Here is a 22,504-nt window from a genome sequence, read left to right on the forward strand (position 1 = left end):
TAATCAACCTGTCGTGAGTACTAACAGTGCACCACATTTTACATTTGTATCCAGGGAAAGCTTTCCTATGTGCTTCACTAATGAATAACCTGAGTGTCCTAAAATGGCCGCCAAAACGCAATCTCTTCTGCGCATGCGTCTACTTCATCTACGAAGTATGACGTTTTCTGTCGCTTGGGGGAAAATCTTTGCAGCTGCGCAATAGCTTTTAATATGGCTGCTTTAAAGTAACGCATTAACGCACATGCTGTGCTGAAACTTATCTATGCAAGTTTAACTAAGCCATTAATGCAAAAAATTTACTAAGTAAAGGGGGTTAGAGTAGAAGTAAATGGTATACAGTGAATTCATTTAATTTTGTATTCTAACATGTTCTTCTCTGACTTTAATACTAGTTCGTATTTGGGCCCTGGAGGGTGTCCGCTTCTCCTTGTGGCTTCTACGCATGCGCAACGTTTGCTTGTCCTGAAAACACGCAAAGTTATTGACTGGCTGACAAACCCTAAGCCTAGCAAGGACATGGGAAAACCAACTCTTGACCCTACGAGAGGAAGAAGAAGCAACATTGTATTACAGATTTATCGATCCACATATGAAATGCTTGTGGGAATAAAGCTTGTGGGTATTATAATCAAGCGGCGGGTAGCTAGACAATAGACTAAAGAAAAATATTGCACTTAGTATAGTGTGATGCCCTCACCCCACTGCTTGGCCCAATCAAATTGCGGGTGAGCATGGAATTGAAACATTTGGGGGTGGATCGTACATTTGAATTGGTATAACAGAGGTAAGTTCTAGATAGTTAGAAACACTTGATGCTGAGATGTTGATGCTATGCTGAGATGCTGCCCGATTTTGCTGCAATCTGACTGAAGAATCCAACACTAGGGAAATTCGCGGAACAACCGAGGAGGGATATCTAGGAAGGGGTCCGGACGAGCCCGAGCTGGAGAGAGTAGCACCAGAGAGGGGTGTAATGCTGGCGTTACACTAGGAGTGGTCACCTTCCCAGTCTTGAACTGATCCTGAATCCTTGGCACTCTGATGTTGAGGTCTTCGCACCATTCTAGGTAAATATAATTGTAGGATTAATGCTCCGTATTTGCTCTCTATTCTTTCTCTCCTCAAGTGCTGTCATTGCAAGACTTAATTAATGCAAACTGATTATAAGCTAACTGTACTATTTTTCCTGATGGAGAATTCTGGCATATCCATGTGTATTCTGATTTGACTCACAAAATTATTAATTCAGATAAACTTTCAAAACTCCTTCTGAGTCTGTGCTTCTTTTAAATAAAAGTTACATGCATTATTGTATTTTCCTCCCTATTCTATTCTACTACTAGATCTTTCGAATGTGCATTTACGCAGGAGACAGGAATGGTAAGAATACTGGTGTAAAGGTTTCCTAGGGTAAACAAAATTGATGACCAGTGGATATTTACTAGCTCATTGAGTGTATGAATGTATATGGGCCCAAATGAGTGTTGCGTGTATGAATGTGTAGAGCTGGTAAACTCCGCTGCATCAACAGGACGGAGGGGTTTGGAGTCAAGGGTGAGAGGACAAATGCAGTGTTAAGGATTGATGGATGTATAGAAAGGTGAAAGGATGGGTGAATTAATGAAATTATAGAATGGTGCATGGATGAATGCATGCATGAAAGGATATTTGGATGGAACAGTAATCTATGTGAAAACAGATGTAAGGATGACTAAAAGGATGGATGGGAAAAAGCATGGATCAATGGTCTGAATGGTTAATGGGTGGATAGTTCAATGTATGAATGGGTAAAAGGATGGATAAATGAAAGGGTGGGTCACAGGTGGGAGGAATTTTGAAAGGATGGCTGGATAAATGAACGGAAGGCTAGAATAGCTACAGGATGGATGGGTGAATAGATGAATGAATGAAAGGATTGCTGGATGGATGGGCAGATAGAGGGATAGGTGAAAGAATGAATGGCTAGAAAAGTGAATTGATGGATGCACTGAATTGTGAAATGCTGGGGGGTGAATTGTAGACTATAAAGATGAACAGATAAATTGATAGATGGGAGAATTGGAAGATAAAAGTGACCTCTTCTAGGGTGGGTGAGGCTCTCTCAGTGGTTTTAACCCCTTCGATGTTCATGACGGAGCGGTTCCGTCATGAGCATCGGTTGGGCTGTGCTTATGACGGAACCGCTCCGTCATGAGCACAGCCCCTGGGGGAAGCGCTGGCGCTCCCCCCCTGGGGGCTCGATTTTTTAACCAATTGGGGGGTTGGCAGCGGAAGAGTTTCCGCTGCCACCCCAGAGACCCCCCACGCTTCCCCATGACGTCAGCGAGCACAGCGCGCGCCGACGTCATCAGGAAGCGTTGGACGCGCTGGAATTCATTTCTTCCAGCGTGTCCAACGAACGAGGTAGGTGTTTGCCTCCGGTGTGGTGGTGGGGGGGAAATTGGGATGCCATGAGGCATCGGGGGAGAGGAAAGAGTATTTCCTCTCCCCTGATGTCTCAATGCTGGGCATTCCTGCTTCACGATCGCGCACAGCGCCGCGATCGTGGAGCAGGGATGCCCCACTAGACACCAGGGATGTCTTTTGCAGTGTTAGGAAGCGACCCCTTGGGCAGAAAAGCCCACTAGACACCAGGGATGTCTTTTCTAGTGTTTTCTAGTGTTAGGAAGCGACCCCTTGGGCAAGGGTCGCTTCCTGGGGGCCAAAATTTTAATTAAGACTTTTCTGCCCCCCCTGGGGGCAGATCGGTCGATTATGTAGCCGTTTCTGCTCCCGGGGGGGGGCAGAAAAGCCCACTAGACACCGGGGATGTCTTTTGTAGTGTTAGGAAGCGATCCCTTGGGCAAGGGTCGCTTCCTGGGGGCTAAAAATATTATTAAGACTTTTCTGCCCCCCCCGGGGGTAGATCGGTCGCTTAAGTAGCCGTTTCTGCTCCCGGGGGGGCAGAAAAGCCCACTAGACACCAGGGATGTCTTTTCTAGTGTTAGGAAGCGACCCCTTGGGCAAGGGTCGCTTCCTGGGGGCCAAAAACTTTAATTAAGACTTTTCTGCCCCCCCTGGGGGCAGATCGGTTGATTATGTAGCTGTTCCTGCTCCCAGGGGGGCAGAAAATCCCACTAGACACCAGGGATGTTATATTTTGAGTAAAGGAAGCGACCCCTTGGGCAAGGGTCGCTTCCTGGGGGCCAACATTTTTATTAAGACTTTTCTGCCCCCCCCGGGAGCAGATCGGTCGTTTTTGTAGCCGTTTCTGCTCCCAGGGGGGGGGGGCAGAAAAGCCCACTAGACACCAGGGATGTTATTTTTTGAGTAAAGGAAGCGACCCCTTGGGCAAGGGTTGCTTCCTGGGGGCCCAATTATTTATCAAGACTTTTCTGCCCCCCCTGGGGGCAGATCGGTCTTGTGTGTAGCCGTTTCTGGTCCATGGGGGGGCAGAAAAGCCCTAGACACCAGGGAATTAGTTTAAATAAAAATGGAAGTGACCCCTTGGGCAAGGGTCGCTTCCAGCGGGCAATTTTTTATAATATGTATTTGGACCCCCCGCCCCTGGACAGATTAGTCTGTTTTTTTTTCCTGCTGTTTTCTGCCCCACCTGGCACACAACCCGATTGACCATTTGGGTAGTAACATAGCATATTATAATGTTTATTGTTATATTTTTTGTGAATTGCAATTGTAATGTTTTTTTTTTTACTTTTTTCTTCTAGGTGAAGGCTTTTGCTCTTTCCAGTTTGCGGTTTCGTTACTGGTGGTTCTAATGTTTGTGTAGTTTGGTAAGAGACTTTTTTTTGTACAATGTAAATGTGTTTGTGCATGAATTTTTTTTTGCAAATGGTGTAATAATAGCAGTATGTTTGGTTTTTGAGTGTCAAAAACTGTTTGCATTTGTGCTCGATGTGTATTTTGTTGTCTTGTGAGTAATTTGTTTTTTTTTCTTCTTTCTAGTTGGATATTGTTGGTTTTTGCTGTGTCACTGCAGAGTAGGTTCTGGTGAGTGTAGCTGTCTCTTGTAATTGAATTGTATAGTTTTTTAGTACATTGATCTTTGTGATAAAGGTACACATTTCTTTACTTACTTGGTTTGCACATTGTCGGTTGTTGTTGACTTGTTTGTTCAGTCTTCTATCTTAGAAGTATAATGGCTAGCCGCAGGATTACTGCTCAGCAGGTTGTTGGTTTGCTTTTTGAGTCTTCCTCTGACCATGGTTCAGAGACTGACTCTGCATCTGAGGCAGAGGAGGCAGGGGACGATTCTGGCAGTGAGTTTTCTCTCCATATGGAGTCATGGGATGATGAAGATACTCTTAGTGCGGATGAAGTGCCTGTGTTAGAGGAGGAGACTGATGTGCCGATAGTGCGGCAAGAGGCATCTGGGCTGCAGCCTGGGGCTGCAAGGCTTCCCGTTGGTGTAGTGCGGCAAGAGGCTTCTGGGCTGCAGCCTGCGGCTGCAAGGCTTCCCGTTGGTGTAGTGCGGCAAGAGGCATCTGGGCTGCAGGCTGGGGCTGCAAGGCTTCCCTTTGAAAGTGATGACCTCTGGGTTGCCCCTGGCATGGTGCAGCCGGCATTGCCAGACTTTACTGGTGTTCCAGGGTGTAGAGTGAATACTGAAAACTTTTTGCCGATACATTTTTTTCAGTTGTTTATGGACGATGTATTTTTGGCAGAGATTGTTGAGCAGACTAATTTGTATGCCGAACAGTTTTTGAAGGACAACAGTGCCAGTCTTAAGCCACACTCTAGAGCTACCCGGTGGACTCTCACAAATCTTGAAGAGATGAAGAAGTTCTTGGGTTTAACTTTTTTGATGGGCTTGCTAAGGAAGCCATCAATGTCTTCATATTGGTCTACTAGTCCCTTGATGGCAACTGCTATTTTTCCGGCAGTCATGAGTCGTGACAGGTATTTGCTTCTGCTTCGGATGATGCATTTTGTTGATAATGGTTTAGCGTTGCCACGAGATCACCCTGAGTGTGACCGTCTTTTTAAGATTAGGCCTGTCCTTGATCACTTTGTTGATCGATTTTCTGAGATCTATGCTCCTGGGAAAGAAATTGCAGTGGATGAGTCTTTGGTGTTGTTCAAGGGCCGCTTGGTTTTTAGGCAATACATTCCTAGTAAGAGGGCACGCTATGGAATAAAGCTGTATATGCTGTGTGACAGTAGGACTGGATATGTCTCTAATTTCAGGGTGTACACCGGTAAGGAATCCAGGATTAACCCCCCTGGTTGTCCGTCCACTTTTGGAGTGACTGAGAAAATTGTTTGGGAACTTGGTAGAGGATTTTTTAACAAAGGCCACCATTTATATGTAGATAACTTCTACACTGGTGTGCGGTTGTTCAGGGAATTGGCCAAAGTGGACACTGTTGCTTGTGGCACAATCCGCTCTAACCGTAAAGGTTTCCCAAAAGAACTTGTTTGTCAAAAGCTTGTGCGGGGACAGTGCAGTGCGTTGCGTTGCGAGGAGCTTCTTGCTGTGAAGTTTTCAAACAGGAGAGATGTCTACATGCTGACTACCATCCATGATGAAAGCACTGCACCTGTGACTGTTTGGGGTCAGGTCGCTGAAGCGCGCAAACCTGTGTGCATTTTAGACTATAATAGGCACATGGGTGGTGTTGACAGAGTAGATCAGAGGTTGGAACCTTACGCTGCTCTTCGTAAGGCTTACATTTGGTACGAGAAGTTGGCTATCCATCTTTTCCACTTGGCAACCTTTAATGCTTTTGTTGTGTTCCAGGATTCTTGCCCTGAGTCAAAGATGACTTTTGCTAAGTTTCAGGAGTCTGTAATAGGCAGCCTTGCTGTAGTGGAACAGGCAAGTGTTCCTAGAGTTCGAGTGGTGGAGGATGTTGCTAGATTGAGAGATCGCCACTTTCCTGATCACATTCCTCCCACACCCTCAAAAGATTTTCCCAGTAGGAGATGTAGAGTCTGTTGGCAAAGAGGTACACGGAAGGAGATTCGTATGTACTGCCCGACTGTCCTTCTAAACCTGGGCTGTGTGTCCCTGCTTGTTTTAGAGCGTACCACACGCAAAATAATTTTTGGGAGCATTCATGAGTGGTAAAGTGAACTGCCTGGTCTGTATTCTTTGGAAAATTTGATTCTGTTTCAAGGTTGGCGTTAGTGCAATGTATTTAGTTGCTGATTTTGTGTTTGTAGATTTGTATCTATTAGCGATTTGTTTGTGTTTTTATTTTTGTCTAAAAAAATCCTAAATGTGATGGCGGTGTGTGTAGGCTGGTGCTTGGCTGTTGGTGTGTGTGGACTGGCACTTGGTTGGCGGTGTGCGTGGAATGGTGCTTGGCTGGCGGTGTGCGTGGACTGGTACTTGGCTGGCGGTGTGCGTGGACTGGCGGTGTGTGTGGACTGGTGCTTGGCTGGTGGTGTGCGTGGACTGGAGCTTGGCTGGCGGTGTGCGTGGAATGGTGTTTGGCTGGCGGTGTGCGTGGACTGGTATTTGGCTGGCGGTGTGCGCGGACTGGCGGTGTGCGCGGACTGGTGCTTGGCTGGTGGTGTCTGTGGACTGGAGCTTGGCTGGCGGTGTGCGTGGATTGGCGATTGGCTGCCGGTGTGCCTGGACTGGCAATTGGCTGGCGGTGTGCCTGGACTCGCGCTTGGCTAGCGGTGTGCGTGGACTGGTGTTTGGCTAGCGGTGTGCGTGGACTGGCGCTCTGCTAGTGGTGTGTGTGGACTGGCGCTCGGCTGGCTGTGTGTGAGTAGTGACTTTCTGCTGGTCACTACACACACTGCTAGCTGAGTGCCACTCCACGCAATCCATCAGCCTGTGTAGTTGCTGTGTCAGGATTGTGGGCGTGTGAAAGTGATGGGCCCTTGAATGGCGCTGTGTGCTGGTGTGAGTTTTGTTATGTGATGGGCCCGCGGCTGGCGGTGTGAATGGTTTTGCATGTCTCACACGTATGAAAGGTGTATGAATGGCCTGTAAAGAGGTTGGTGCCTTGTCATGGCTTTACAGCTCACGAGCTGTGAGTCAATTGTTCAGTTTCTCGCCCTTTCAATTATTAACAGTGCATTTCATTTTTGTGAAATCACTTGCTAATACAATTGTATATACTGAACCATCACTCACCCTCGTGCCAAATCCAACCAGTATGTGTGTGTGCTTGAGGATTAGATGGCTGTGCAGTAATATTTGTCTTTCTGAAGCAGGGTGTACCTTGTCCCTTTTTGTGAATTTTGTAATGTGTTGCTTTTGTGCCTGGTGGTGTGAATGGTCTTGTTTGTATCACATATGAAAGGTGTGTGAATGGCCTGTAAAGTGGTTGGTGCCTTGACGTGGCTTTACAGCTCACGAGCTGCGAGTCATTGGTTTGGTTTTTTGTGCATTTAATTACTGACAGTGCATTTCATTTTTGTGAAATCTCTTGTTAATAAAATTTAATACACTGAACCATGACTTGCCCTCGTGCCAAATCCAACCAGTATCTGTGTGTGTTTGAGGAATAGATGGTTGTGCAGGAATCTTTGTCGTTAGTTTCTCTGCCAAGGTGTACTTTCCATGTAAGAATAACCCACCAACTGTAGATATTGTCGAAAACCCATGGGAGTTCATGGTGATGTCTCTCTTGTGAATTCAAAAAGTTTTTTTATCCCCAATGTCCTGCAAACCTTAAAATGTCTGCCACATTTTCATTGCAATATTGTTCCAAAATTCTCACGCTGTAGAAACAAACAAATAATTATGTCTAAACAATCTGGTTTTGCAAGGGGGGTCACTTGGGTTTTTGGCCCGGTGCTCGGCGGCCATCTAGGGAAACCTACCAAACCCATACATTTCTGAAAACTAGACACCCGGCGACTTCCAGTGAGGTATGGCTTGCGTGGATGCCCAACGTTTCCTTACCCAGAATCCCCTGCAAACCTCAATTTTAGCTGAAAAAAATCACTTTTTTCACACATTTTGGTGTGGGAAAGTTGTGGCATCACCGGGCTCACACAAATTTACCACCACCCAGCGTTCCCCCAGGTCTCCCGGTAAAAATGGTGCCTCACTTGTGTGGGAGGCCCAAGTACCCGCGGCAGGCAAGGGCTCAAAACGTTGTGAGGCGAAATCAACGTTGCCTATCAAAAAAATGTTTGGGCCCTTGCCTGTCGCGGGGGAACGCTGGGTGGTGGTAAATTTGTGTGAGCCCGGTGATGCCACAACTTTCCCACACCAAAATGTGTGAAAAAAGTGATTTTTTCAGCTAAAATTGAGGTTTGCAGGGGATTCTGGGTAAGGAAATGTTGGGGGATCCACGCAAGCCATACCTCCCTGGAAGCCCCCGGGTGTCTAGTTTTCAGAAATGTATGGGTTTGGTAGGTTTCCCTATGTGCCGGCAGAGTTAGGGTTCAAAAACTACAGCTATGCACTTTGCCAAAAAAGGGTCATTTTTCACTGGAAAATTGAGGTGTGACCACGTTGCGTTTTGCGCCGTTTTCTGTCGCGGGCACTAGGCTGACCCGCACAAGTGATGTACCATTTTTCTCGTAGGACTTTGGGGAACGCGGGGTGGGTAGAAATTTGTGGATCCACGTAGATTCCAGAACTTTCCATCACAGAAATGTGGGGAAAAGTGGTTTTTTTTGTCAATTTTTTAGGTTTGCAAGGGATTCTGGGTAACGGACCCTGGTGGGATGGCACTCAAGTCACCCCATCCTGGATTCCCCTGGGTGTCTAGTTTTCAAAAATGTATAGGTTTGCTAAGTTTCCCTAGGTGCCAGCACATCTAGGGTTCAAAAACTACAGCTAGTCACTTTGCCAAAAAAGGGTCATTTTTCACTGCAAAATTGAGGTGTGACCATGTTGCGTTTTGTGCCGTTTCCTGTCGCGGGCACTAGGCCGACCTGCACAAGTGAGGTACCATTTTTCTCGTAGGACTTTGGGGAACACGGGGTGGGTGGAAATTTGTGAGTCCACGCAGATTCCAGAACTTTCCATCACAGAAATGTGGGGAAAATGTGTTTTTTTTGTCCCTTTTTTAGGTTTGCAAGGGTTTCTGGGTAACAGACCCTGGTGGGAGGCACTCAAGTCACCCCATCCTGGATTCCCCTGGGTGTCTACTTTTCACAAATGTATAGGTTTGCTAGGTTTCCCTAGGTGCCGGCACAGCTAGGGTTCAAAAACTACAGCTAGTCACTTTGCCAACAAAGGGTCATTTTTCACTGCAAAATTGAGGCGGGGCTCGAGACTTCCACCGCTGGGTTATCAGGCGCTTTGCCAGCATTAATGCCAGATTGGCAAAACGACGCAACAGTTTCGCTTTAAGGGGGAGCGGCAGCAGACCCAATAGGCAAGCTTCTGCTGTGTCCCAGGAGGGGCGTTCAGTAATTACATTTAAAACATATGTTATCCTACCCCAGTATCCCCGCAGCGCCGGACATAGCCACAACATGTGCAACAAATCAGCATCCTGTGCCGGACACCGTGGATAGGACGCAACTGTTGTAGTATACATCTTACTTAGTGTATGGGGTGTAAGGTAAGCCCTATGGAGGACAAACAACTGAATAGTTTTCAATCTACAATTTCGGGACACTTTCTTAGGGTATTCCAGCACATAGGTCCACTCTCTATCACTAAATGCTCAGGACAAATCTGTTTCCCACCGCAACCGGAGAGGAGCCAAGGAGACCCGGGTGTGCTCCCCCAGGCCCCGGTACAGCCAACGGACCAGGTAGCGTCCATGTCCCATTATATGGAGGGAGCGCAAGAGGTGAAATGTCGAGGGTTCCCGCGGCGTTTCCAGCCATTGTACCCGAATATACCGGGAGATCGCCGCATGTAGCAGAAACTGAGTACCAGGTACCATGTTTACCCTCACAAAGTCCTCATGGGACAACAGCTCGCCTTCCTGGAAGAAGGCACTTATTGTTTCCACTCCGTGTTGCGTCCAAGGCAGCACCTGACTGGTACTCAGGATACCCCGCCTCGTGGGGAGGCCACACAGTGGTATATTGGAAGCATATGGATTTTGGCATATTTACATGACCTTCTCCAATACTGCAGCGCTATGTTCAGGAGGGCCGGGGGGTCTAATAGCCTAGGGGCCCCAGGACACAACAATGACTGCAAGGTACCATGCGCTAATTGGGCCGGGGTGTACCCGATTTCAAACAGGTTTTTCCCAGCCAGCCAATAGGCCAACCACTGCAGCTGACCAGCAATACAGTATGCCCTAAAGTCGGGTGCTCCCATACCACCGGCCCCGCTTGGCAGCCGCAACTTAGCTAACAACATCCTATGCCTACCCGGGCCCCAGACCAGCGAGGTCAGCAGCGCATCTAACTCTCGAAAAATCCAAGCTGGGTATACCACCGGAATGTTAACAAAATGGTAGAGTAAGTGAGGCAGCATCACCATTTTAGAGATCGTTAGCCTTCCCGCGACGGTAAGAGGCAAGGTGTTCCAAAATACTATTTGGGAACGTATGGAAGATATTGTACGTACTAGATTGCCTGCTATGACATCTGGCACGGAACAATAGATAATAATCCCCAAATACCTAAACGTGACTGGTGCCACCCGTAAGGCCAAGGGCCCGAAGCGGAGCTACGGGGCCGCCAGCACCCCACTAAAGGAGTAGGCTATGGATTTAGAAGCATTGATGTGCAAACCGGATATCTCCCCGAATCGAAGAAAGAGGTCCGCCACTTCCCCCAAGTCAGCCTGGAGATCCCGGAAGTACAGCAGCATGTAATCCGCGTAAAGCGAGACTGAATGGAGGCATCCTTCCATCTGAATGCCATGGGGGACCATGACCCGTCTAAGGTTTTGTGCTAACGGTTCAAGCGCCAGTACAAACAAAATAGGAGATAACGGGCAACCCTGGCGCATGCCCCGAAAGATGGGATAGGCAGAAGAGATGATCGAGCCTGTCTTTGCCCGGGCCGTAGGGGCGGTGTAGAGCAGCTGAATCCAGGCACACAGCTCTGGGGGAATGCCCATCTTTGCCAACACTTCCAGCATATACGACCAACTGAGAGAATCAAAGGCCTGCGATATGCCTAAGGATAAGCACCCCGCTCCCGCCGGTCGGAGCCCAGATACGTGCAAGATGGCGTGAAAACGCCGTAGATTCAGGGATGTACTTCGCTGCGGGACAAACCCGCACTGGTCTGTGTGGATCAACCGCGACAGGAGTGGAAGAAGGCGGTTAGCAAGAAGCTTACTGAGAATTTTGTATTCTGTGTTAAGGATCAATAACGGCCGGTAGGATGACATATCCAAGGGATCTTTAGGTTTCAAGAGGGATATGACGATCGCCTCTCGAGTGGTAGGGGGCAGCCTCCCCTCCACGAGTGCTGTCGTATAGAGCTGTAATAATTTGGGGATCAGTTGGGGCGAGAAAGTGGAATAAAATTCAATGGGCAGCCCGTCAGAACCAGGGGTCTTTCCATGGGCCAAGGACTTGATAGCTACTCTAATTTCGGCCAAAGTAATCCGGGCTTTTAAGTCGTGGATTTCCGCTGCAGCAAGCACTGAGAGGTTTGCCTGTCAGCAGGGCACAAGTCCTAAAAAAAAAAGTGGGGGGACGCTGTCACCGGAAGTGACGTCACAACAGGAATCTCATGAAAATAAGTGGGGGGACGCTGTCACCGGAAGTGACGTCACAACAGGAATCTCATGAGTATTCATATGCCTTTAGATGACGGGGCATTTCACAGCACTGCTACCCCTGGTCTGTTCCTCGATGTCCTTTGCAACCCCCCCTCCCCCCCCACTCCCCCGAGGGGGTGCCCCAGTTGCACAACGAAGTGCTCAAAAGTGCACAAGATACAGAAGGACACACATTCCAAGCGTTAACCGCTAACGCCTGCTCGCTCCCCCTCCCAATCACTCCAGCCTGCACACACCTCTTAAAGTCTCCAATTACAAATATTAGCATATCTTTGGTACACAATGCTGTCCAGCTTTTGGGCAGGGGGGACGGCGTCCACCCGGAAAAACCTGGTAAAATAAGTGGGGGGACGCCGTCCACCCGCGTGGTACCCCGACTCGAGCCCTGCCTGTCAGAAAGTCTGTCACAGCATCTGTGCTTGGCGCTGGATGTGCTCCATAGAGTGCCTCGTAATGAGCCCGGAACGCCAAATTTATTTCCATTTGGGTCTGGACTTGTCCGTGTTGGAGGGGGCAAGTTGACAGCTACACAAACCACAGAACGTAAAAAACGTATTTTACACTGCGGCAGTTAAATAATTTTCAGGGCAGGGCTGGTCATAATTCCATCAGGCATTTTCCTGGGAGGCTTGTACCACTACACATCTTTTTGAAGCTGTCTGCCTCGGCCAGTGTCATTCTCCGATGTTTCCCGGGGTTTCTGGCGGTAGGCCAAAACGAAAGAGACGGGGGTGGGGGAAGAAAGAATAAGATGGGGAAAGAAAGAAAGAATGGACAGAGAGAGAAATGGGTGGGCTTATTTGGACATTTTTCCCACAGTTGGTTTTACAGCCACCTTGGGCTTCATGGCTTTTTGAAAGCACACCTAGCTATAGTAGTTCTTGTACGGCGAACACTCCCAGGGCCCTGCGCACTGAGTTCTAACAAACAATGTCGTCGGACCCGGCAAGCGCATACGGTTCGAACCAAGGCACGTGGAATGCGTGATTTTGAATATGCGCGAGTGAATTCAAGGATATCGGCTATTGCCAGTCATTGCCACTTGTGTCCGCGAGCCCAGACTCTACCAAAGAATGAAGATACTTGGAGTTCAGTTTTTCGTGCTGGCTGCTGTCCTGATGGGTGTGGGAGCGGAGGAGCTCCCCCCACCACTGACACTATCTTGTTTAGATACAGAGCCAGTTTTTCACACGCTGGACACTGCCAATAACATTTCGTGCCTATGGGGCCAATTCGCCCGGATCATCTACGAGCCAGCTGCCTGGGTGACACCAGAGAGCGCCGCTGGACCGGGCCCTGTCTGCGGCTGGGTTGTGGGAGGCGTTAGGCTCTACAACAGCGATGATTGGACCTCCACGGCGACCATGCGCCTGCCCCCTCTCCCGTGCGAGCTGACGGTGCAATGTACGAGCAAGGGCTGCGCTGGGGGAGACTGCCGACACTTGCCCTTTGTCATTCGGTTCACCGAGCAGGACCTGTTCTTCTTTATGATCCAGCCGCCTAGCCCAGTAGTATATCAGTTACAGGAGGTTCAATTCGGCTGGTGCGCGCGCCTGTGGAGCCCAGACAAATCGTACCTCTTCACGCGACGCGAAAATGTTCCACCAATCACGATCTTGGAGAGCGAGAGGACAGAGGTCAGCCCGGAGTTGTTGCCCAACGCTGACGTGCGCCAGAATTGCGCCCTCCACTGGTTCTACCATGTGGAAACACGCTTCGTCCGGCTGGGACAGCTCATCACCGTGCTGGAACCCCCTGAGTCCTCTGAGGAAAACCCACATTTTCAAATAAAAGTACTGCCAGGCTTCCTGAACATCTTCACCGCCACTTCACGTCAGCTGCGTCCCACGGACTCTGCGCTCAGCGTGTCTTGGACACTTACCCCTCTCGGCGCCCACGGCCTGGCCTTCCAGCTCTTTGACCACAAGAATTTGGGGGGCTGGGCCCCGAGCCTTGACCCTCACGCAGCCAGGAGCGACCTTTGCTTCGCGGCCGAGACGCCAGCCGGAAGCAGCGTGGTGGACCGCCTCATCTTCGTGCTCGTGAACCAGTCCGTCGATCTTGAGCAGCTCGGCCGCCTGGTCGTGGACAGTGGCAATGTATTTCTGAAGGTGAACGAGGGCACTTGGAGCATTACCCTAGTGCAGCCTGACAACAACCTCGGATTATTTAACTTCCCTGGCGGCTTCTACTTTTGCATGGAGCAGGGAGACAACTTAACCGAGCACTACATCTTCTTCCAGAGGCAGGGACCATTCTACCTTTTCCAGCTTGACTTCAACGGCGAGGCGTTGGTCACCTTCCGTGTGCACCTGCATATGAATGTTAACTGGACCTACATGCCACTAAGGGACATGGAGTTGGAGATCCACCTGTTTAACAGTGGCCCCTCCGAACGGTTTACTCTCGTAAATGTGATCTGGTTCATCCCACTGCAGCACCCCTTTGTGCAGTGTCAGTGGACCTTTGTTCTGGAATTCTACAGCGCTGAGAAAGGCATCCTTATCAACAACATCACATACACATATAAGAATGGGACCCAGGATGCTGCCAAGTACATCCCGAAATCTGTCCTATCTTTCAACCCAAAGCATTACATGGGATTCGTGGCCACAGTTAACTGTACAAGGAGCGGGCAGAACCCTGTTGTCTTGAAGACATTAGTTGGCACACATTCTTCCAAGGTAGTGGAGTCGGTGATCGACTGTTACAAAGTGCCTTGTGTCTTCAAAGAATTTCATATTCAAAAGCCCCGCGATCCACTCCCTGTTATCACCATGGTAAATGCAACACAGATTACTTTGTACACTGTATTAGAGATGAACTGTCCAGCTGCTCGACATGTTAACTTACTCTGGAAAATCTTTCAACTGTCTAGCAAGACAGATGCACCACGCTGGGGCACAGATCTGAAAATACCATCCATATCACCAATAAACAAGTGTTATTTAGTCATTCCCAGTTTTACGTTAAATTTTGGGTTTTATTTGTTTAATATGTCAGTTACAATCAATACAACGGATGACACTGATCCTATATTGTATCAGTCTGATTCAGTGATTGTGGAAGTTAAGCAAAGAGCGCTTCAAGCAAGGATTGAGGGAGGAGCTAGTCGTTTAGTGGGTTTTCAAGATAGCTGGACACTTAGCGGAAAGCATTCTGCTGATCCAGATTCACTTGACCCGTTAGATGGAATATCTTTTAAATGGTATTGTACACAAGTTGCATCTGACTATGCAACAATGACATTATCGCAGAATGCAGCATGTAGCCCGTTGCAGACTGACCTCGTGTGGTTAGGCTCAGTTTCTCCTATTCAAAGTATGGCCCCAAAAACCCTTGATGTAAACAAGCAATATCATTTCCGCTTAGTTATTACTAAGGGAGGAAGAAGAGCTTATGCAGATCAATCTGTAAGCATTGTGCCAGGAACCGTGCCTAAATTAAATTTGGGGTGTATTGAGAACTGTGGGGAAGTTTTATTGCCAACAGTCCGTTTTATTTTAACTGCAGACTGTTTAGATTGTGTTATTGATGCCAAAAGACCACAGTATAAATGGTTATTATATCTGAACGGCATAACCGAAGTCAAATTTGATTGGGAGAAACATTCTTCAACAGGAAGGTTTAAGCCATATATGTCTATAGATGCCCTAAGTTTTCTAAACACTGCAGGAAAAAACTACACCCTTCTTTCAAAATTTACAGTAGGTGCTGCTCCGGAAACATCTATTGGGTATTCTTTTTTCGTAAATAGTCCACCTCAGTTTGGTAACTGTTATATTAAACCAGATCAAGGAACTTCTTTAGTAACACTGTTTGTTGTGGACTGTAATGGTTTCTATGATGATGACCAACCTCTTGTTTATAGGGTAATAGCAGTGTCAAAGAAACTGAGCAGAATAAGTTCTTTGCAGGAGGATATAATAGGCACTGTAGCATACTCTGGCTATGAGCCTGTATCCTTGCCTTTTTACTTACCTATTGGTGATGAATCACAAAACTATAGATTGCCAGTCTGTGTTGTAGTGTATGATTCTCTGGGTTCTTTTTCTCAAGTTGATCTATTTGCAAGAGTGACAGCTTTAAGTTCCAACAGACTAGAAGAAGTGCCAATAGACGTTTATCTAAAGCGAGGAGACTATATAAAAGCAGGTCATTTAATGTATACAGTTGCATCAGTTTTAAACAATGACATTTCTTCTGTGGCTGCAGACAATTTACGTGGCAGGGCTACGTTGAGAGAACATATTCTCAACATGTGTAGGAGCATATCTGCAGTGGATGTTCTAGCAGTCAATCAAATTGTCACAATTATTTCTGAAGTCACCAAAAATAGCAAAGAAATAAACCAGCAATCTCAACAGCTAGCAGTGGACAAGTTAGCAGATGTTGTGGGTGTTCTAAGAAAATTTAGAGACAAAATTGTTTTATCTGAAGAAGCAGAGCAACTGAGCACTAGCGTGCTCACAGGACTATCTAATATTATTGTCGCTGCCTTGTTAAATGCTGACACTGTGAACATTGATTCAATGTCACCAGAAAAAATTAATGTGGTTAAACAAGTCTTGTCAGTACTCGAGACTGTTAATGAGATAGTAATGGTTGGAAATGTCCCTGGAGGAAAAAAAACGTTAATGGAAAGCGACAGCTGGAAAATCCACTTGAAGAAAGATGAAATGTGGGATATTGATAGTACGTTCATAACCCAAACAGGTTGTAAAAATTGTTTCCAGCCCACTTTCAAAAGTGCTATACAAGGTGTGCATGGAAAGTCTATAGTATCAACTGTGTTTTATGAATTTAAAGAGAACCCTCTACTTTGGTTGAAAAATGGTAGAGATATTCAAACAACGGTGACTGGATTCCAGATGACAGCCATTACCGAAACAGGAGATCCAATACATCTTATTCCGGATAAAGTAGATATGATGATTATGATAAAGAATACCACTCTGGTTGTTCCAGTTCCTATTTCCATAGGTCCTGATCCAAACATAACTGAAATTACAAGCGGTGAAATTGGCTTCGAATATGACACGACAAGAGCACCAGAACTGATGATACAGTTGTTCACTACACAAAAAATAGCTTTTAATGTTTCATTATACTTAGGTTATAATTATAGTGGAAGTTCTGCATTGGCTACTTATCAAACTCTCGGTCGTGCAACATTTACAGAAAATAGAAAAAATGGAAATACTTTATTTCGGATTTGGGATCCCTATGTGATCAATGTACCTTTAAAATCAATTATACAGGCTCCACAACAGGGCAACATAACTCTTCGTTTGTGGTCTGAATTTCAGGTGCCAAAATACACAGCTAAGCTGTTGAGTATTTCCATTGTTCATTATTCTTGCATAGATTTTGATGCATTGTCAGAAGCCTGGAGTGAAAGCAATTGTAAAATTGGTCCGCTTACTAACAACATTCAAACACATTGCATTTGCCATTTTTCACAACCAAAAGTGGTTCCCAAGATAAATTCATTTTTTAAAAATATCCCAAAAATTGTTGCTGGAAAAGTATGGGTCCCACCAAATATAGTGGATTTTAGACAAAGCTACTTAACTGACCTACAGAAGAATTTAATCACCTTATCAACTGTTCTTTTTATTTTTGCCCTTTACATTGTTTTGGCTGTGTGGGCAAAGAAACAGGACAATATTGACATAATTAGCAAGGATCAAGTTGTAATATTACCAGACAATGATCCATTTGATAAGGAATGCTATTTGGTTACCGTTTACACAGGAAGTCGTTGTGGGGCTGGAACAACAGCAGATGTTTTCTTAAAATTAGTTGGAGCGTTTAGTGAAAGCCAAGTTCATCTTTTGAAGCACGCAGAATACTCAGCATTTCCCCGAGGTGGATTAGATACCTTTTTGTTAACTACAAAGTATGAGTTGGGAGATCTGTATTTTCTTAGAATCTGGCATAACAACAGAGGGGGGTCACCTGGGTGGTTCCTGAGCAGAGTAAAAGTTGAACACATGTATAGCAAACACACTTGGTACTTCATTTGTAGAAAGTGGCTTGCTGTTGATAAGGCAGATGGTTTAATAGACCGGACCTTTCCAGTTACAAATCCAGATCTTCCTTTGCATAAAAAAGACTTTTTCCTGATAGATGTATCCAACAACTTTGAAGACTTCCATCTTTGGGTCTCGATTTTTGCTTTGGTAATGGCTAGGCCCTTTAATAGACTTCAGAGATTGTCTTGTTGTCTAGCAATGCTGATGAGCATTCTCCTTACTTGCACACTATTGTATAATTTTGAGATAAATCGAGTCGAGAGGGTAGAACGTTATTTAAGATCATTAATAGTAGGAGCAGAAAGTTCTCTAGTAACAGTACCTGTCTCTCTCCTGTTATTTCGTTTATTTAGATATTCACAGAGAAGGCATAAACCCACATCCTACAACCCATGTCAGGCATATGCAGAATTCAGAACTGACGAGAAAAGCATCATGCCCAATGATGTATCTTTCTGGGTATCTCACGTTCAACCGAGAGGCTGGAAGGATTATTTGCAGGCATTGTACAACAATAGAGAGTCTGCAAAATCAAGGAAAAGCAGTTCTGTAATATCGAATCCACAAACTATTTCTTCATCAGCTCCTGTTGAAAGAATGTTCAACAACTGTGTAGTTTCTGAAGCAGTTGCAAATGTAATTGTCCCACGAGATGAAGAGATCATCTCTGCAAGTACAAAACCTATGCAAGATCACCCATGTCGAACGTCTCCACAACTTTCTCTTAGAAATAAAAATAACCAAAATAGTACCAAAACTAATGATTCAGATGACAGCTCGAAAAAGAATAAGCAAAACAACCCCTGTGGCACATGTTTTATTCTTTCACGTAAACAGCCAGATATTGTATATTCATGGTGGTGCATATATGTTTCTTGGGCCATTATCCTAATAATTGCAGCTGCTTCATCATTTTTCATTATTTTATATGGTATTTCATTCAGTAATGAAACTGCAATCGATTGGCTGCTGGCAAACATAATATCACTTCTCCTAAGTATATTTCTTCTACAGACTACAACAGTAATAGTTTTTTCAGCTCTTGCTTCATTGTCATTTAAGTACTTGACTCATATTCCTTGGGAGAACAGGAACAGTTTCCTCGAAATTCAGGTGGAGTACATGGCTAAAGACTCGGATCAAATGAGGGAGTTACATTATGAACTTGTTAAAATCAGAAATAGCAAGCAATATCGACCTTTACACGAAGATGAAATTACAATAATGAAAAAAAGGACTGCTATTAAAAGCAAAGCCTTTACGTACTTTACAGGTATTGTCAGCCACTTCATTTTTTTAACACTGGTGCTAAACCTTGCTTATTCAACAGATGATATCAATGTTTTCCTCTACAACCGTGCAATTGCTAGTCAGTTGTCCACAAACTTATCTAATGTTGATAGGCTGGACAACATTTACATTTGGATGAGTGCTGTGTTTTTGCCCTTGATTCATAATCAAAATAATCCCACATTTCTGTCTGCCAGCTGGTCAAAAATCGTAGGTTTGCCACGAATGAGACAAGTGAGAGCAAAACATGTTCCAAAAAATTGTTTTCGGTCCAACAGCTTTATTTATAAAACAAGCCTTGGCAAAAGTCACTGTCTTCACAGGTATGGAGTTGATGAAGAGGACAAACTTAACTATACTGATTATTGGAAATCTACATCTAACGCTGCTTCCAGAACACAAACAGGATTTACTTATGAATATGATACCTCTCCATGGATCTATTATTCATATGGTAATTCATCAATATATGGAACCGGGGGTTACACTGTTTATTTTTTTCCTGAAAACGAATTATTTAGTTCAGTTAAGAGTCTCCTTCATCTTCGGAATAGCTCGTGGCTTGATGAAAACACTTGGGCTGTGCTGACAGAATTAACTACATTCAATCCTGATGTTAGTTTGTTTTGTGCTGTATCAGTTGTATTTGAAGCTACTCCTTTAGGAATTGTCCATGCACGTTTGTCAGTCAATTCCTTTACTCTAATGACTTTTGATCAGAAGGACATGATGCAAATGTTTACCCATATAATTTTTATTGTTTTTCTTTTCATATATATCGTTGATGAGATTTACACTATACATCAGCAAAAGCTAGGTTACTTAAAGCAGGTGTCTAATTTAATCAACTTTGGTCTAAAATCTGTATTCTTTTTAGTGGTTTACCTTCAAATTATGAAGTTTAAATTGGCATCTGATTTACTTAATTTTTATGCTCTCTATCCCAATCAGTTTACGCCATTTCATGCAGTTTCAAGTGTGGATGAAACTTTGAGAATAACAGAAGGAGTTTTGGCATTTTTTACTATTTTAAAAACTCTTCGATTCGCCAGATTTTTTTACAGTGTACGATTAGCACAAAGGTCTGTCCATGCAGCGCTACCTGGAATTTGTTCAATGGCATTGGTTGTGGCTGTGTACTTTTTTGCATACATGGCATTTGGGTACTTGGTCTTTGGACAGCATTCATGGAGCCATAGTAATTTAAGTCATTCAGCACAGACTGTTTTAGCTTACTGCGTTTCAGCTTTTAGAGATACCTTATTTTTAAATAATAGGATTCTCGGTGGTATATACTTGACATCTTTTATGCTAGTTATGATTTGTATTGTAATAAATTTATTTCAAGCTGTTATTATATCTGCTTACGATGACATGAAACAACCTGTTTATGAAGAGCCATCCGATGAGGCAGAAGTAATGGCATTTTTAGTTCATAAGTTACGAAAGATTTTAGCTTCCCTAACCAACAAGAACGGAGCAAAAAGAGAACCAGAGATTTTAAATAGTCTTCTCTATGGACAGCCCTACCGAGAGAGGCAGCAGGCATTGGGACTGAAGACAAAAAAATTAAATGGAAAGAAAATGGTATATCTTCTTATTTGATTTAAATGTGTTTGATTGCATACTGGCACCTAATGTGCAGTCTTCTGCAAACTGTCATAAATAATGCTAATGAAATTATGCTCAAAGGCAAGTCATGCTAAAAGAGGCAATGTCCCATTGAAGGAAGAGTCTTTGCCAATAAACAATATATTGTAATGAAAACTACCACAATGAGGAGGCTGTGTACAATGGTACTATACTTTCGTCAAGGGGCTCTGAGGTTATGATGATAAATCACTCAAGTCTAAAGGCGAGATGCATTGGAAATGTCACTGGAACCTACAAAAGGCATTCATGGTCAATTATAAATAAGTTGCTCATAAATAGTATATTGTTTGTAAAAAATTGTATGTATATGTTGGATAAACATCTTCAATTTATGCAAATTACACCAGAACCTTGAAATATGGCCCATAATTCAGAGATATAATATTCTTCAGGCGAATTACATGTTTTGAAATGAGTGCTGTTTGTGAAATAATAATAGCCTATTGTGTAATATACTTGGATATGCAGCAAAGAGTCTAGCACAATCTGCTAACTTCAGCCATACAATGTAGCAAATATGATGTTTGAACCATACAAATCTATTAATAAAAGTTGTTTTCTAAGCATTTAGCAGTTTTATTGTATTTTTTTACAGATCTATAGTGTTCATACAAAATGGTATCCAGGTAAATAGTACAGTCAGGAGGTATGTTGTGAGAAAGCGAACATTCATGATGTTTCTTGAGGCTGTCCATCAGCCTCTTGGGAAAAGAGTGAGAATCTTTTGATGACTATTTCATTCTCTGTTCGGGACTATGTTAGTGTTTATTGTAGCTCTAGATTGTGGGGGCATACTTTGGTCCATTGGCAGTTTTGATAGTATTTGTTGGTGGCTATGTTAGGTCTGCATTTCTTTGCATAGGACCTCTGCAGGGGCTTAGTTGTTTATTGATGGTCATATGAGGATGTTAGTGTTATGTGAAGGTTTCATGGGGTTGTTTGATGGCAAGTTGAATGATATCTGTTCATCTAATCAGAGCCTTGTAAGGATTTGTTGGTTGCTATCTGAATATCTGGTGGATGCCAGATGATGACTGGGGCTCGGAGAGTTTTTCTTAGGGCCCATATGAGGGTTTGATTAGTGGAAGTGAAGAGCTGGTGGCAATATATATTGTAATGTTGAAGGGTTAGGTGTGGGATGATCAGAACTGGGTGACAGCTGGGCTGTGCCCATTCAGTGGTTTCTAGAAGGCTTTGTGAGGTTCTGTTAGTGAAAGTCTGTGATACGTATAAGAATGTGCCTCTCATTTTATAATTCTTGGAGTCCCTGAATATTTTCTTGTACAGAAGCAGCAACTTATCACAAGTTAAGTGAAAAGTTCTTTACATGATTGAAACATGTGGCTCATCAACAGACTACTAGGTTGTACAACTAACTATCGATCCCCGGAATATCATGGTACAAGAATATTGAGGGAAGTGCATTTAGGGAATTATAGATTTACTATTCCTAACTCCACATTTAAATACCCTGAATATATATATATATATATTCACTTAAAAAACCATAGGTTTCACACATGTTATAGTTAGCTGGATATTTCCCTCGTAAAAAAACCAATGAAATTCCCCCGTTATAGTTAGTGCAGGCAACTATAACTCACGCGACCTATAAATCCTCTGCTGATGACGTCAGATATTACATCACTGATTACATATGTGTCTTTCTGAAAAATAAATATTTGTAATATATGTATAGCTAAAGATTAATGGAAGAAGACATGGGTAAATAGGTGTCTAAATACAGTGATGTAATATCTGACGTCATCAGCAGAGGATTGCGGTCGCGTGAGTTATAGTTGCCTGCACTAACTATAACGGGGGAATTTCATTGGTTTTTTTACGAGGGAAATGTCCAGCTAACTATAACATGTGTGAAACCTTGGTTTCACACATG

General features: G+C 44.5%; 1 protein-coding gene across 1 annotated transcript; it reads left to right on the top strand.

Moving 5' to 3' along the window:
• The first annotated feature begins 12,699 nt into the window (after window positions 1-12,699).
• Window positions 12,700-20,695, top strand: LOC146854963 (polycystin family receptor for egg jelly-like). Its single transcript, XM_085652410.1, has one exon. The coding sequence runs from the start codon at window positions 12,700-12,702 to the stop codon at window positions 20,557-20,559; it is 7,860 nt and encodes a 2,619-aa protein (XP_085508536.1). The 3' UTR covers window positions 20,560-20,695.
• The last annotated feature ends 1,809 nt before the right edge of the window (window positions 20,696-22,504 follow it).

The sequence above is a fragment of the Triturus cristatus genome, chromosome 4_1, assembly GCF_964204655.1.
Source record: "Triturus cristatus chromosome 4_1, aTriCri1.1, whole genome shotgun sequence".
In the NCBI taxonomy this organism is placed as follows: domain Eukaryota; kingdom Metazoa; phylum Chordata; class Amphibia; order Caudata; family Salamandridae; genus Triturus; species Triturus cristatus.

Bases quoted from the DNA above. Each gene is read 5' to 3' on its own strand.
- LOC146854963 (XM_085652410.1), top strand. From the start codon at position 12,700: ATGAAGATACTTGGAGTTCAGTTTTTCGTGCTGGCTGCTGTCCTGATG.